Genomic DNA, 16869 nt, shown 5'->3' on the forward strand with positions numbered 1-16869 from the left:
AAAAAAAATATTTTCGTTATAAGGGGCTGCCAATCTAGCATCAAAACTAAGGTTAGGAAAATAAAAGTTTGTTGAATAGTGTTAAGCGAAAATTGATTATCAGGAAATAACTCTTGACAGCCGGATATTAGGATCCCATTTTAATTAATGGAGGGCAAATATCAAAAAGTTTTTCTGAACAAATTCAATATATAGATTCATAATGAATTGATAGATTAGATATATGAGCTAATCTTATGAATAGAACGGAGAAGAGATATATTTGCGCGTACAGATTGTCAAAATTCTGGGACTATCTCTTTATGATACCCAGCACAGTCCTAGTCTTATTGAGCTCGTAATGCTACTCAAATAAAAAAGAGGAGAAAAAGTGACTTGGCTATATCCTGAATTTTGCAAACAGTCTAGTTGTCTTCTAATCATAAATAGAAGGAGAATGTATTTCTTCACTTTTCTCCACGTTATGGTAAATGTATTAAATAGCTTCGGTTCTTAGAGTCCGATCTCTAATAAAAGCTATCGGAGCATACAATTGGTATACCAATGTGTATATATACCAAAGGTTCAAGCTTTAAAAATAACTTTTTTCAATTTGAAAGGAAGAAGAGAGAGATACGAGAAACTACGGAACTGGGTTCAGGGTCTCGCCCAAAGACTTCTTATTTATTTTATTTTAAAATTCAGTTCCCAAGGTGAAAAAGAATGTATAAGTATTGTACAATGTTCGTCTTATCTATCCAATAAAATATGTTAAAATGTTTTAACCACAGCTACCAGGAGCCGGGTAAATTGCTAAAATACATATATTGTATATTCCCAGATTTACCGAAACAAAGTCACTTCTATTTAACAGGCAGATTAATAATGACCTGCCTTAAAGATCAAGTCAGAAATATTGTAAAGACTTTTCCAGCCGACTTTCTTGAAGATTAGCTTTAGGTATATTTGCAAGCCGAGTCGATTTGCATCCGTTGTCAGTTGTCGATCACGTGGGAATAGGAAGCTGAATTTTATTATCAAAAATGCCATTTAAATGCCATTTAAATATTGATTTCAATCGAAATTAAGCTATGCGAATCTCTAATCTTAAGTGGGCGAAAAAATTTGTAGACGAGGTTGGGCAAAGGAAGAGCCTTAGAGGTGACTAGAGCCCCAAAAATGTCGATGTGAATAGTTTGATAATTTTTGATAGTTAAATTTAATTCAATTTAAATTTAAGACTTAAATTTAATTAAAATTTAGAAATGTGTAGTACTTATAGACGAATAAGCAGCACTTACTTTGCTTGAGACTTTACTATCAAATTATGGATTATCGAAATGAGTATGAAAATGTTCCTCCTCACAAATTCCGCTTCAATCGAGTGCTCATCAAATTAAAGTTTCTTTTCCACTCGCGAGTTAATAGCCCAAATACGCCCAGCCACGCCCACTTCCACTTAACAGCGGCAATTGACACAAATTTGCCAAAAAAAAATGCGGAAATACGCAACAAACTTATTCTAATAAAATAGTTTATCGGGGACTTTAAACTGGCGTGTTCCGTGGAACAGAAGCAACTGAGCGCCAAAGGCTGCACGGGCCCATTTACATAAGGAAGCCGGAGAACAAGGAAAGTCCATGCCCGACGATCCGCAGCAAGTTGGCGGCGTTTTGCCTGGCCCCCCCTCCGTTTAGGGTGAGTAAAATAAACATTGAATTAACAAATTCCACGTTGCCATGGGCTACCCCAAAATTGATTGGGCCCCGCGATTCAGCGAAGCCCTCTGCCTGGCCTGCCTGCTCGAAGAAGAAGAAGTCACAATTATGTTTGGGCAACAAATGCAAATCGTGGCTCGAAAGCCGTAACCCACCCGGCCGGAGCATCTCCGCAATATTGCTCACAATATTCATGGCTGCGTTCCGCGCAGGGCTATTAATTTTGAGCTCTGTCAATGGGGCTAACCCGTTGCGTTGTTTTCTTCCTTTGTCGAATTTGTCAAGAAAATTTAACCACCAAAACGGATATTACCCGGCCTTGCCCGTGGCACGCCTTCAAGCTTCAATTCTGCGAAAAGCGTGAAACACGTTTGAAATGATTTTTCATATAAATCTTTGGAAATGAAAATCACCCACCAAATCTTTGTCCCCCATTTCCACTGTAAGGCGGAAATTTTGAATTTTCCAAAAAGTTGGAAGCACTCCTCAAATGAATTTGAACAAAGATCTTTGAAAATAAATTTGAGGCCGATCGGACGGTAAAGAAAAAAGTTGCATACAAACGTTTTTCCACAGCTTTTCCACACTTTCGGGTGGAATTGCACGAAATCCCGTCTTAATGTGAACCTACATCACATAAGGTAACTACAGTGAAAATTTCAGCTTCCTAGCTCTTACGGTTTGGGCTGTGCGTTGATCATCAATCAGTCAGTCAATCAGTCAATCAAAACGTTTTATATATAGAGATTTGTAAGGCAAGGAATGAGTTTGTCATTAGAATGAACAATTAACAAGAGGGAACGTTTATCTTTGGCCGTATATTAAATGCCCTTCAAGACATATGGATTAATTTTAATGAAAGTAATTTTATACTAATGATTGATTGTTCTGATAGAAGCTATATAATATAAAAAACTCTTCCCGATGAGACTCTGCTCACGTGAGTTTGGGGTGGACAGGTAAAATGTTCACCTGCTCCCCTGCTTCACACCTCTCGCGCATTCATATCCGATCTTTCTTTTTAGGCGCATTTTCGCAAGTTTTATATATTACACATATGGAATAAATTACCCGTCGTTGCCAGGCTCAAATGAGTAATCAAATTGCTTGTGTTATCTGATCCACCCTAGTTCTTTGTTATTAATAACGAATTTTTTTAAAAAGAAAAAAATGCTGCTAAAGTTGAACCAACGACTTTTCGCTTGTTAGTCCGACGCCTAAGCCTCGTTTGCAGAGCAGAATCTTTTGATAGAGCTATTTTTAACGGTTGAGCTTAACAAATAATTCTCACTTTCAGCCCAAGACGAAGCTTCAGTCAGTCAGTCAGGAAAAAACTCTTTTATATATAAAGTTAGTCTATTTTACAGATATTTTTTATCCATTTTTAATTGATTGAGATTGTTAAAAAGGTAATTGCAATAAGAAAATGTAGAGATCTTTTATCTTTTTGGAGATCTTTTATATTAATAAATACATAAATAAATATAACCTAAAGATTATCCCCCTTATAGACTTATTTTCGAATAAAATGATTAATGACTGAACATTGGTCTACATTTTTTTTTATATTTAAAAGGACTCAGAATTCTATACTATAGTTAAGTTGTCTCTCTTTAGATTAAACACATTCCCATTACATCCTTTAAAACAACTCACAACTTTATACTATAGTTAAATTATCTCTCTTTAGATTAAAAATATTCCCACCACAAGCTTTATAAATTTGGTTAATAAGAGAGAAAATTGAAATTAATTAAATATTACATATCGTCGGAGTAACAAAACATCCGAAAATCTCTATGAAGCGAAAAGATTGAAGATAGAGATAGAAATGTAGATAGATAGATAGATAGATAGATAGATAGACAGATAGATATATAGAAAGATCTCACATAGTTAAATATACTAAATATATGTGTTCAGATTGCAAATAGTGCATATTCAACTGTATACTATAGCTAAATTCTCTCTATAGATTAAAAACATTTCCCATTACATCCTTTAAAAAGACTTAGAACTTTATCCCTATGAAACGAAAAGATAGAAGACAGAAGATAGAGATACATAGATAGATAGACAGATCGATAGATAGATATATAGAAAGAAAGATCTCACATAGTTATTTATACTAAGTATATTCGCTCAGATTGCAAATAGTGCATATTCTATTTAAGAGCTTGGTAAATCAAAATGTCGAAATATGATTTTGCGACTAAGTATATATTTTTTTGCAATGCCAGCGCAAAGCACGAGCTCCGAAGGTTATCTCAAGACTCATGACTAGGTGGCATCCGCCCGATGCCTGCTCCTCCGGCTGCCTATCGGAGATCGCAAACACAGGCACACTCGGTTACACAACACGTTGAAAGGTGGGCGCAGCACGAGGTGTGTGTGCACATATATATATATATATATATATATTTATTTTTTTTATATATTATAAATATAGAATTTTAAAGAAATTTTTCGAAATATTGCTAATATTGCTTATCAATGTGCGACGGTAATTTTTTTTGAAATTGTTGTTCCTTTTGTTTTTTTTTTAGCTCTCTGGGCCACTTTTAACCTGCGTGCACCTTGCGCAGATATCAAGGTGCAAGTGCAACAGGAATATATATATATATATAGGAATCTATATAATATAGGCAATTGCCGTTGTCTGATTGTTCAATTGGAATGGAACTATAAACAATCGGCAGGTAGGCTAGTCTAGCTGTTTAAAGTCCGAGGTTAAGGTGGGTTTTTTTCACTTTCCGTTTATTATACCCTGAACACATTGAAAATGGTTAAAAAGGGTATTACGGATTTGTGCAAATGTATGTAACAGGCAGAAGAAAGCATCTCCGTATATATATATCGATCTAGCCATGTCCGTCCGTCTGTCCGTCCGTCCGTCCGCATGTATAAACCCAAGGATCTCAGAACCTATCAGAGCTAGAGACTAGAAATTTTGGCTGTAGGTCCTCCTAGTGCCCGCGCAGATAGAGTTTGTTTCCGATATTCGATAACTTGCCCCGTTTCCAAGTAATCAAGACATGTAGCTTCTAGAATAGTATATATATATCGAGTATCTTTCATTTTATACCTATCGCCTGTTGGAAGAAGAGGGTGTAGGGTATCTCCTAGTCGGGAGCTCCCGACTAGAACCGCTTTATTGTTTTAATCTGTATATATGCTCGCAATATTTATGAGACAGCCAAATGCCTTAGGAGTAGGTGTGTGATTATTTTCTGGCTGTCACTGTACAGCATAAGTTGTTTTGTTTTGTCATTAAACTAAGTTGTTGTTGTTGCTGTTGTTGTTGTTGTTGTTTGTCTCTTGCTTAATGAGTGTTGGGTTCATAGTCAGCGGCTTATCAGTCGCAGTCGCAGTCGTAATGCGGCAACAGGCTGATTGAAATGGGATTGAGTAGCAATTAGTTTACGACAGGCTCAAAGTACACTGCAACCGACTGTCTGTAGATTAATCCAAATCCAAGTCCAAGTCCCAATATTTCAATTACCAATATTGCAATTCTCAGCTTCGATTGGTTTTTGGGTTGGCATGCAACGAGATCTCGCCGGGCTCAATGCCAAAACCTTGAGATGACGGATCGTCGTGCTCTAGACAAGCTGCATGATTTATACTTTTTTTTGGCAAATTTAATTGCACTGAAAAAAAATAGAGACCAAGTTGACTATTAAATTTTTAGCAGTCATACCTTAGCTAGCTCTAACTAAAGAATATTAAAAAACATCTCCCAAAAATCAATATTTTCAAATTAAGATGATTCATCGTCCTGCTATTGTCCTAGGTCGGAGATGATTCTTGCTTCTTGCTGCCTGTTGCCATACACTTGCACAAAATTAGTATAGCTAAATATATTATGTATTAATATATAGATTATAAATTGTTATAGAATATGGGAAAACCCCAATTGAATTTGTCGTTGGTTCGGTTCAGGATACAAGCCAATCTTCACAGATTAAAAACTTCTTGAAATTATTATTATTTTTTTAAGCCCCTTATTAATTTAAAATATAAATTTTTAATATTAAATTGATATTGTCAGAAGAAATGGGGAACCTTTTCTGTGTTAGAAATAATAATATTCGAATATTGATTAAAGTTTGTGAGGAAATCTGTTTAACGAGTTCGGCTTAAAGATCTTGAAAAACAATATTTTTTCATGACGTGAAAAAACCCAAAATGATTAAATTTTTGTTAAAAATAAATAAATACATATAAATATAAATATAAAAAAATATAAATCAAAATAAATAATGGTTCATAATATATGAGAAAAGCCTATATTCAAATAATATGAAATTTTAAGACATTTTTGTAATAAAAAACAAAACATTTTTAAAAAAAAAAGATAAACAAAATATTCATAATATATTAATTTTAAGAAATTTTTGTAATATTTGGCGAAACACTCAACTTAATATTCGTAATATTAATTATTAATTAATATTAGTATTAATTTTTTTTCGCAGTGTAGATACAATGCAAAATCTCACAGACTGCGAGCTGGCGCACCCAGACAAAAAAAAAAATAAAATTAAGTAAAATTAAGTAAAATAATAGAAATCGGAATGCGTCTGGTGTGCCTTGTATACGGCGTGTAGGTATATGTCCGTATCTGGCTCATGTGTCGCGGGAGCTATCAGTGAGAATCGTTTGTCGGTTGCAGTGCGAACAATCGTAGGTTTTAAGAAGAGCTCCTGTCTAAACGGCGCTTTAGTCAGATTTCGGAATTTGCCAGCATTGCACGGCAGGGAGAGCGCGAAAAGATTACAAAGAACGGAAGACGAGTTTCAGTCCGTAAACGGTTCTGTGTCCGTGTAAGGGAGAGTGCGAGAGAGAGAGAGCGAGAGACATGTCGCAGACACTGGACGATATATTGCAGCGACAGGAGAACGCCCGCCAGCTGCGTCTGGCCACGCGACCCAAGTTCCGGCGGTTCAATTCCCTGGACCGCATCCCGGAGCATCCCAGCCAAGATGAGTCCGAGAACGAGGAGCATCAAACGCATCGGCATTTCATAACGCTGCGGCGCCAGCGCACGGCGGACGGCAGCCTGTTGCGTGCCCATGTCCAGGCGCCCAGCGTCCGGCCGGAGTCATCCGCCGGAAATCTGTTGTGGTTCGGACCGCAGCTGCTGGTGCGCCTACTGATCCTGCTGGTGCGTTATATGCTCTACATACCGCTGTCCATAGCGGCGCCCAGCTTTTGGCTGTCCGCCCTGCTCTGGATCTTCTGGAAGCTGCTGCGCGTGCCCATCGGACTGTGCAAGTGGCTGCTCAGCAGCGGCGACGAGGAGCAGCAGCAGCAGCAGCAGCCGGGCACGGCGCAGCGCGGCCAGCGACAGCGTCAGCGTCAGCGCACCGTGCTCCTCAGCTGCGGCAGCACCATTCAGACGCTGCATTTGGCGCGCAACTTTTACGGTTCCGGCGCACGCGTCGTGGTCTTCGAGTTCGAGGGCCTGTTCGGGCTGGCGCGCTTCTCGACGAGCGTGGACAAGTTCTATGTGGTGCCGCAGCCGAGCAGCGCCAACGTGGAGCAATATATCGCGGCGCTGTGCCATATCGTGCGCAAGGAACGACCCACGGTCTATGTGCCCGTCTGTGCCACCAGCCCGGCGTACTATGATGCCCTGGCCAAGCCGCATTTGGAGCTATTGGGCTGCGCCAGCTTTGTGCCGGGCGCACGGGAGACCCAGCAGCTGGACGATTGCCTGCAGCTGTTTCAGCGCTGCGAGGCGCAGCAGATTACGCTGCCGCCGCACACGGTTGTAACCAAGCCGGAGCAACTGCATCAGCTATACGAGGGCGGCTTTGTCGCCGGCTATCGCAACATATTCATGGCGTGCGGCATGCAGGGCGTAATGGAGCGACACAAGTACATCCTGCCCAGCCGACGGGTGGAGCTGGTCAAGTTCAATCAGCACGAGATTAGCGAACGCCAGCCCTGGCTGGTGGTGCGTGATCAGCCCGGCTATCATCATTATGTCACGTGCACCACGGTGAAGGACTCCCGGGTTGTGGCCAATGTCAGCTGCCGTGTCGAGCATAATACAAAGAATCTAATACCGGTGCGACGCGACGATGAGGCCCAGATCGAGCTCTGGCTGAGCGGTTTCTTTGCCAAGGTGCGCTTTCAGCGCAGCATCAATGGACATGTCAGCTTCCGGTTGGTCAAGTCGCCGGCGCATGGCGGCCAGCTGGTGCCGCTGGGCGTTCGACTGGGCGTGGCACTGCCCTATATATGCCACAATCGTTCGCATGCGCAGCTGCTGTGCCGGGCCATCAAATGCATGTGCATACATAGGCGCGGCATGGCCGAGGAGACGGAGACGGCCAGCTGGAGCTGGAGCTGGTCGACGCTGGAGCGCTGGAACACGTCAACGGTGGCCCTGGACAAGCGCGAGGCGCTGTTCGCCTACTGGGATCCGCTGCCCTATTGCGCCTACTATCACTTTCAGCTGCCGCTCGAGTCCGTTAAGCTGTTTTTGCAGCGACGGAATCGCGGCGCAGAGACCAAAAGTTTATCGCCGCGCATCACGGCGCCGGTTCATTGACACGACGCAGTGCACCCAGCCGGGCAGCTAGGGGCAGCTAGAAACAGCGACAGCGAGAGAGATTGCACAGACTGAACAATAATAATACACACACACACACACACACACACACATACATAAATATATGTATGTATGTTAATTTTGTTTACTCGAAGCGGGGTTCAACATCTATCTAAGAAGATTAGGCTAGCATAGAGCACATTACTTATGTACGTACGTATATTGTAGAATCTATTGTAGGATCTGGCACACACACGCAGGCCTATGGGCCTATAGTTTATTGACTCTGGGTAATAAAGCTTATAATTTATAGTATGTATTACCCATAATTGTTTTCATTTTGGTTTTCATTTAATTGAAATTCACAGCACAACACACATTCTGTTTCGTTTGGAAAACTGAATCGTACTAAACTGACCAAAACAGTTATCCTTCTCGGTGGTTGTTTTGGCCACGTTTCGTTTTCGTTTGCGTTTGCTTTTTTGTTTTTGTTTTTGCTTTTAGCCCTGTTGCTTGGCAACGGCTTTGGGTCAGTTTAATTGCGGTTAACCGAGCCATTTGCATTATTCTTATCAGACCAAGCCATGCAAATGAGGTGTGGGCGTAAAAATGTAACACGCAAATAAACCCCTATTTTGTAATAAATTAAATTTAGCCCTGCTCATTATTTATATCTCCAATATTATATGTTTTCAGTCTCAGCTTACATCAGCCTTGCAGTGTATGACTTACACCACGCTATCTACAACAAATTAATATAATATATAACAAATATATAAAGCGCTTGCAATTTTCTGCTAATTGGCATTCAAAAATGCTTGCAACGGTCACTCTGTTGCGGCGAATGGCAACGTTCGCATGCGAATGGCCACGTTAACAGCTGACTGGCAGACAAATAGGCTCGCGTACGCACAAAACACAAAAATACAAATTTTGCAAAGTAAATACAGTTGAGAAATCGGGTGTTTATTTTTTTTTTTGCCACGCAATGAACAACGGACCAAACGATCCAGCTGCTTCGCACCGTGTTCGTGGTGCTGCCCAGCCGGACAGGAGCGCTGCCAGCGTAGCCATACCCATTGACAGCGACGGCGACGACAATGAGTCAACGACAGCTGAGCACGATTACCTGCTGCCTGCGCCGACGCCGTCCTTGTCGCTAGCGACCCCGTCACAGCCGATAACCGGACCAAATACCAGCACAAGCATTAATCTGGAGCATGCCAGCCCACAGCCACCGCGCAGCAGCAGCATTGGTGGCGGCCGTCCCGCTGGCAGCAACATTCTGTCCTCGCTGCTGGCCAGACAGCGCTCCTTTACGCCGATCAGCAGCACGCCGGTGCGTGTGACCACACAGATGAACCGCCGCTTGCAGCAGTCGCGCAGCGTGGGCGCCAATAGCGGCAGCTTGGAGGAGCCGCCGCCGCCGGCTGCCGTTTCGTCGCCAGCGAATGTGCGGCAATTGGGCTTCTGGCGTGTCAATCTCAACGAGATGTTCTCGCTGTCCACGGCGCCCTCGACCGAGGCGCTGCGCTCCTTTATAGCACATTCCAATTTTCGCTACCAGCCCACAACGGGCAATGTGGTGCCAGCGGCAGCCGCCTCTGTGCCCGGCGACAATACGCACATATTGATTAACCAGAATCAGCTGGCGAGCCAGAACGAACCGGAGGCCAGCACCAGCGCGTCCATACCCTCGCGCATGGGCGCCTACAGCAGCGCCGGCATGGGCCGAAGCATTTCGCTGCGCGAGGGCGAAATGCAACAGGCACGGCACAGCCTCAGCGGTCGCCACAATGCCAGCGTGATTGGCCTGACAACGCCGGCAGCGGCGTGCATTAATCCCCCTGCCTATGATGCACAGTCGGATGCTGTGATTGTCGCTGGTGCTGGCGCTGCAAATGCCGCCGCCGCCGCCGCGTCCGATGGTGCCAGCAGCCCCAATGCCAATGTTGCCCATCAGGCGGCGCACGAGAATAACGCAGACGATGATCACATCATCACGGATATGGTGGTTCAGGTGCTGAGCCACTTTGTCCGCTATTTGCCCATCATTTGCATACTGATGATCAAGTTCGTGCACGACCATCTGCTGGGCATACTCGATCTCCTCCTGCTGCAGACCATCATGTACAATGTGAATCGTTCGGTGCGGCATCAAGTCTCGCGGCTGGCCCAAAAGAACTATGTGGTGCTGGTGCGAGATGCCTGTGTGGTCATCGTTGTGGTTACACTCCGCATGTATTTGGCCACAGCGCCGCCGGATCCCTTGGGTTTAATTGTGCCGCCGCCAAAGATCTATCAAACAATTGATGTCTCCACCTCACACTACAAAACGGAAAACAGCCAGACGAATGGACTCAATGACAGCCCCTCGACCACGTTCCAGTGGAGCGCCGAGCTGTCCAAGAACTCGGCCAACGATACAACTGTGCCAAAGGTCATTCCTCTGGGCATGCTGCTCTACTACGTGGCCATCAGCGATCTGCTGCTCAAGCTGCTCACCATTCTCATCAAGATCTGCATAACCCTGTTGCCCATGCATGTGATACGACTGAAAGTGCGCGTAAGTAATACGAATGCAAAGTGAAGCCTCAGCTTCTTCTAGCCTGGCATTATTCTTAAACCCAATCTTTTTCCCTATAAGCATATATATATTATTGACGAGTTGGGACTTTCTGAACCGAGTTTTTTGACATCAATTTTTCACACATATCCCGCCCGTGGCAAATTTAATTTAATTTCATTTAAACTCGTCTTCTAAAATATTTTACAAAGAAACTTGGAAGAGAGTTTGAAATCCATTCAATAAGGGACCAAAAGTCGAAACCAGGCCGAAAAATAAACCTTTGGCCTTTGACTTACATCTGAAATGACTTTCATGAAGCTCTTTGTAATGAGATTGAACCCAAAACTTCACTCACCGAATCTAAGCCCCTATTTCCACCAAGCAGCATCCACAGCGGAGTAGAGCTATGTTTGATCTCAGTGATTATAAGATCTAGGGCATTGAAGAGGTTCGGATTATTACAAATCATCGAGAATTCGTTCCCATTGAGACAACCTATTGTTTTTAGGATGTGGGATACCTTAGAATATACACATCCAAAATATTTCCGTCAAACACACGCGTCTAGAGGCTTTATTTATGCCGTGAACATTTCATAAAGATCGGACAAGAAACATAGAAGGAAATTGGACATAGTCTGAAGCTAAAGGAAGTTTCTGCATAAGAAGCACAGCTTGAGGCGTGATATCCGTAGTCGGGCATTTTTTATTCAACTAATTCTCGTTAAAGCTCAAATTATTCCAAAGCCTCGGCTTAAACATAGACAGGTATTTGTTAAGTTTGGAAAATTGTCATCTTTGTAATATTCCTTTAGAAAATCTCCCAACAGTTGATGTTTATATATGTTTATATTAAAAATGCACATGCCAACTGAAGTTCACTTTTATCTATTGCAGGCTCGTCTTTATGTGTTGGTAGAATACATATCGCAGTTTTATCGCGCACTGGCTCCTGTTACACAGTGGTTCCTGTTTCTGTACGAGTCCTACTCGGGCCTTGAGGTCATCTCGGGCGGCCTGTTCTCGTCCCTGTATATTGGCGCGAAAATCTTTGAGCTGCTGGAGCGGGGCAAGTCCCTAAAGAAGGCCATTACGACATTTAGACGCAATATTGTGAGTAGTAAAAAAACAAACAAACACTTTACCTATCAATATAGAAATCCACCCACAAGGGTGGAAAATGCGTGGAAATTGTATAATGCAATGTTTTTGTTAACTATTTCAACGACTTCACATAATTTTTAAATATCTTAGAAGGTATTATCATAAAAAAGATAAGTTGCTTAAAGATCAAAGCTTTCACTTTAACTGGGGAAATGTAAAATATATAAATATAGACTTTTCCACTCGATTTTCAATTTGTATTTCACGCTTAAAGTTTTTATTAATCTTCAAAATAATTTGTATCATATTTAAGCAGATAACTTATTTTAATTATTTAATTGATGTTGATGACTTTTTTCGTTAGGACTCGGAGCGGCCGCCCACAAAGGACGAACTAGATGCCGCCGGCTCCGTGTGTCCCATTTGCCATGATGCGTACAACTCGCCAATTATACTAGAGTGCGGTCATATATTCTGTGATGAGTGCGTCCAGACCTGGTTCAAGCGTGAGCAGACGTGTCCAATGTGCCGCGCCAAGGTCAGCGACGATCCCGCCTGGCAGGATGGCAGCACGACGTATTTCCATCAGCTCTACTAGGCCAAATATCGGCCGGACTAACTAATTATTCATTCTATTCATCTGTCTATCTATGTATATACTATATATAGCTTAAGCTAGCGTTTTTTGCAATGCTGCACAATTGTTTATTTAGATTAACAGTTATTAATTATTAAATATACCTATTGTATTTAATGAGAACAAGTTTACTTTGGCTTGCGACGCTTGGCGGCCGCAAAGGATTGCGCCTCGAAGTAGTCGCCATCGCCGCTGGTGGCCTTCCTGTTTATATCGCAATGTCGCGGTTTACTCACGATTTCCTCGAGTATCTCGCTGTCGCCCTTGATTAGGCGCGTTCGGCCAGTCACTGGGTCCACCTCACGGCGTATTTGGCTCTGCCGGCGCTGGTACTCCTCCGGCGTTTCCGGTGCGTGCGATTTGCTGTTCATCAGCGCTTAAATGTGTGCAAAGTGTAAACATATTTGAGTAGCTGTTGTGTGAAACACACGGATGGCCATTACCGACCTATTGGTATGGCGAAGTCCTCCTCGCTTCCACTGTCGGCTGCCACAACTAACGGGACCTCAATCTTTGGCGGTGGCGTGTCCTGCGCTTGCTTAATTTTCTCTTGCCTTTTTGTCTTCTTAGCTTTGTCCTTGTGCTTTTCTTTGTGCTCTTTACGCTTACTCTTGTGCTTTTTCTTTGACTTTTTGTCGCTTTTACCCATATTGCTCAATTGTTTACCAAACGACAATAAAAATCAAAAACTGTTGACTGTTGTTTAACATAAAGCACATTAACTTAACATGTGACTGACGTGTTGGTAACACTATTTTAATTCTGCAAAAAACAGCTGTTAGCTGAAAATACTTTATTCGCTTATTAGTCAAAACAAAAAGTCTTTATAACTGGATACTAGTTGCGAGAAACACGAAGAATAATTTGAAAGCTTGTTACTTAATTAACAAAAGTAATGAGCTTTAACAGAATCAATACACAGTTTTTAACATTATCAAAAAACCAACCCCAGCTAAGATTCTATTAACATCCCCAATGAGGCAGCGATGTAAAGATCCTGTTAAACTATAGTTGATAAAGATTTTAATATGTTTTCCAAACAATTACAAATCACATTGCAGTCGTTTTTTTTTTTCAAATTGCCACTTGATGAAGAAGGAATACAATTCACTACAATAAGCACAATTAACAAGACACTACTTTTTGGGCATATTTTATCAAATTGAGCTGGTCACTCTTCGCTTGTGTTTTGATTTTGTATGGAACAGCTGATTTTTTATCGATAATTTGAGAGAAAACAAATAAAAAACCCAATTAATATACAAATGGAATGAAATGTTGAATTAAAAAGTGAGGCGAAAGCTATGCTTTATTGAATTATCTATACCGCATTCATTTATTGTAGAACTTAAAGCCATTCGCCCCGACAGATGTTCTGGTGTTGCAAAACACCGTCGATTTAAACACATTTTACAGCACTAAATTATTTACGTAGCACGCCGATAAAAACCATTAAAATCAAAAAAGAGCCGAACATCTTGTCAACTATTTACCAACTGGACGCATTCAACGACAACAACAGGCCACGCGACTGAGAAAGCACCACAGACGCTTCAAACGGCGGCCAATTAGCCAAACGCGACAAATTCGTGTTCTGGACAGCACACGCACACGCACACCCACAAACAAACACAACGACCACGCAAAAGCTAAAGGAGCTGAATTTAAAAGAACTACAACAACAGCAACAACAACAACAAATTGCGATTTGGCAACCAGACAAGTACAACAACAGCGGGCAAAAAACTGTGCAACGTGCACCCCAACAAAGTACAACAATAATTCTACGCAACCAGCGCCAAAGGCCAGCCAGCCGAACGACAGCCGTAAATCCAACAACAACAACAACAGCAGCAGCAGCAACGGCAGCAACAGTCGGCGCGGCAATCAGCGAGAGAGAGCAATAACAAACAATAACAAACATCCAGACGTTGTCCAGGGAAACGGCGCAGTTGAGGCATCCCAGCATTAGCATGGAGAAGGTCGCTAGCAAACAATACGAATCGTAAGTGGAAACCAAATTTGGGGCAACATCTTCGCCAGCGTTTGTTAGGTTATGTTCTAATCATGGCTGCAAATCCCCCCCAAAAAAAAAAAAAAAAAAACTTGCTTCGCTTCCATTTCCTTGAACTTGGTTTGACTAGCTTTGAATTCCGTTGCTGAACATTTTTTCCCGGTTTTTTTTTAAATGAAAGTATTCAATTATGAATTTATTTTCAATCAAGTAGGATAACAATTATAAATTTCTTAGCCATGCCTAGAGCTCCGCCTGCCCGCTAACATTAGATTGAAAAAAGTGTTAGAAAATGTTTGAAAAAGATATTTGCAATCAAATATTTTTTACTACCAAATACGCTACGGTTGGGGGCTATTTTTAAACCAACTGCTGTGGCTTAAAATTCGGTTGAATATAAAGAAAACACAAATTGAAATCCTAGGTTCGATCCAGTTCTGCTTTACACCCTGTGTGTGTGTCATCCAAATGATTAACCAAAAGAAATGCCCGCCAGTTGAGCTAGTTGTCCTCCTCGTCGGTCTGGCGGAAGAGTATATCGGCAGTGAGCTCCTCGTTTTTATCGCAAGCCAGATAAATGGGCAGAACCACGTCACGATCAAAGCCCAGCGCCATTAGACGCTCCACAGCGGCTTCTTCCTCGTTGCTGAGCGAGCCCGTCAAGTGGGGCGTCGGCTCGTTCAGCATGGATATAAACTCCTCCTGATTGCTGCGTATGGCCTCAAAGGCGGCCGGATCGCTTTCCCGCAGATGCGTCAGCACCAGCTCCAGCAGTTCGGGATTCTGGCGTATCAAATCGCGAACGTGCGCAAAGCGCGGATCGGTTGCCAAATAGTTGAGATGCTCGGCTGTCTCGCTTATCACGCTCGCCTCACCTGGCCCGGAGGTGGTGGTGTTGCCCATGCTAGTTGTCCCGTCGATTGCTGTTGTCATGCTGGGTATGCCCGTGATTAGGTACTCTATAGCGCGTTCCGGATGATTAAAGCTGGCGCGCAAAGCGGCACGCACATCCTGCTCCTCGTAACCCATGAGCACTAGGTCGCGCACGCGCTGCTCATCGGGCGTAACGGAAGGTCGCGCCGGCTCCGCCGGATGCACTGTCTGCTCCTGCTTTGGCTGCTGTTTCTCCTTTCGCTCCGACTCCTGCTCCTGCTGCTTGTGCGGCGCAGCAGCAGCGTTGGCGCTCTTTTTGGTCATTAGCACTATGAACCTGTCCTCCATTATGTTGTAATCGGCCAGCGGCAGATCATCCTGCATAATGCGACCGCCATAGATCAACTGCAAGCTCTCCACCGGCTGGGTTATCTCCGGCAACTGGACCAGCCGTTGCTTCAGCTGTATGACCTTCTGTTTGTCGTCCTGCAGCTCCAGGGAGATTGTCTTCTGGTCCAGCGTGCGGATTGACAGCTTCATTTTGCGTTACGTGAATGCGCAAAATAGAAGCATATATATATATATCTGTATATAGGAGCTGTATATTTGTATATTTTGGTCTAGAGAACTGTCATAGTTGTTGGGTTTGTTGATTTCCTTTCCGAGTTTTGGTTGGGACTAATTTGAATAGCCTGATACGACATACTTATCAAAAGTGTTATGCCATCACCATTGCGTTGCAGGAAAATCTGGCCAGATATTGTCGATAGCGACGACAGCGATGTGGAAAACGAAATAGATGTTGACAAATTGCCACCACTGGAGGTGGGGCCCAATGAGAATCGCCTGCAGCACACATATTGTTTATGGTTCTCGCGGAAGGGCACACAACGAGCGGCCACCGACTATAGCAAATCGCTGCATGTGGTCGGGCGCTGTGCCAGCGTGCAGCAATGGTGGTCACTCTACTCGCATCTGATAAGGCCGACGGCGCTGAAGCCCTATCGGGAGTTGAGTCTCTTCAAACAGGGCATCAAGCCGATGTGGGAGGATCCGGCGAACAGTAAAGGCGGCCAATGGGTAATACGTTTGCGAAAGAATAAAATTGAGCGCGCCTGGGAGAACGTCTGCATGGCCATGCTGGGTGAGCAATTTCTGGTTGGCGATGAAATATGCGGCATTGTGCTGCAAACAAAGTATCCGGTAAGTGCGCAACTTGAATTTACTTACAAAACTATCCAATTGAAAGCCTGAAAGCAATATATTAACGACGGCGCGGGCAACTCAAATGCAGCCAATTTGGCGCGCGCGTGTCAGTGCTGCAAAACGTCGTAGTGTGCATTTATCGATGAGCTATCGATATAGAACTGTGCCTTTTATTTACATGCGTTGGCGTTTGTTTACATTTGTATGG

General features: G+C 43.1%; 5 protein-coding genes across 6 annotated transcripts in view; 3 read left to right on the top strand and 2 right to left on the bottom strand.

Moving 5' to 3' along the window:
• Window positions 1-6349: 6349 nt before the first annotated feature.
• LOC135435949 (uncharacterized) lies at window positions 6350-8574 on the top strand. Its single transcript, XM_064693238.1, has one exon. It carries the CDS (start codon window positions 6559-6561, stop codon window positions 8257-8259), a length of 1701 nt encoding a protein of 566 aa, XP_064549308.1. The 5' UTR covers window positions 6350-6558; the 3' UTR covers window positions 8260-8574.
• A 637-nt stretch (window positions 8575-9211) lies between these two features.
• On the top strand, window positions 9212-12685 carry LOC135435948 (uncharacterized). Its single transcript, XM_064693237.1, has 3 exons — window positions 9212-10825; window positions 11725-11940; window positions 12296-12685. Exons 1-3 carry the CDS (start codon window positions 9248-9250, stop codon window positions 12527-12529), a joined length of 2028 nt encoding a protein of 675 aa, XP_064549307.1. The 5' UTR covers window positions 9212-9247; the 3' UTR covers window positions 12530-12685.
• Window positions 12608-13447, bottom strand: LOC135435951 (ADP-ribosylation factor-like protein 6-interacting protein 4). The gene is made up of 2 exons (XM_064693240.1): window positions 13016-13447; window positions 12608-12944 (listed from the first exon to the last, which is right to left on the bottom strand). The coding sequence occupies exons 1-2, from the start codon at window positions 13215-13217 to the stop codon at window positions 12697-12699; spliced, it is 450 nt and encodes a 149-aa protein (XP_064549310.1). The 5' UTR covers window positions 13218-13447; the 3' UTR covers window positions 12608-12696.
• A 515-nt stretch (window positions 13448-13962) lies between these two features.
• The window catches only part of eIF4EHP (eukaryotic translation initiation factor 4E homologous protein), a 56767-nt gene continuing 53860 nt past the window's right edge, over window positions 13963-16869 (top strand). Inside the window, exons 1-2 of one of the 2 annotated variants that reach the window (XM_064694452.1) lie at window positions 13963-14573; window positions 16199-16658. In XM_064694452.1, the coding sequence (XP_064550522.1) occupies window positions 14542-14573; window positions 16199-16658 (492 nt within the window). In that variant the 5' untranslated portion in view covers window positions 13963-14541. The remainder of the gene's footprint in view (window positions 14574-16198; window positions 16659-16869) is intronic. The other variant, XM_064694453.1, reaches the window with a different exon arrangement.
• Window positions 14878-16127, bottom strand: LOC135436756 (uncharacterized). Its single transcript, XM_064694449.1, has one exon. The coding sequence runs from the start codon at window positions 15993-15995 to the stop codon at window positions 15084-15086; it is 912 nt and encodes a 303-aa protein (XP_064550519.1). The 5' UTR covers window positions 15996-16127; the 3' UTR covers window positions 14878-15083.

This window comes from Drosophila montana, unplaced genomic scaffold, assembly GCF_035044405.1.
Source record: "Drosophila montana isolate Dmon_TW-CO22-7 unplaced genomic scaffold, ASM3504440v1 contig_3733_1, whole genome shotgun sequence".
NCBI classification, from domain to species: domain Eukaryota; kingdom Metazoa; phylum Arthropoda; class Insecta; order Diptera; family Drosophilidae; genus Drosophila; species Drosophila montana.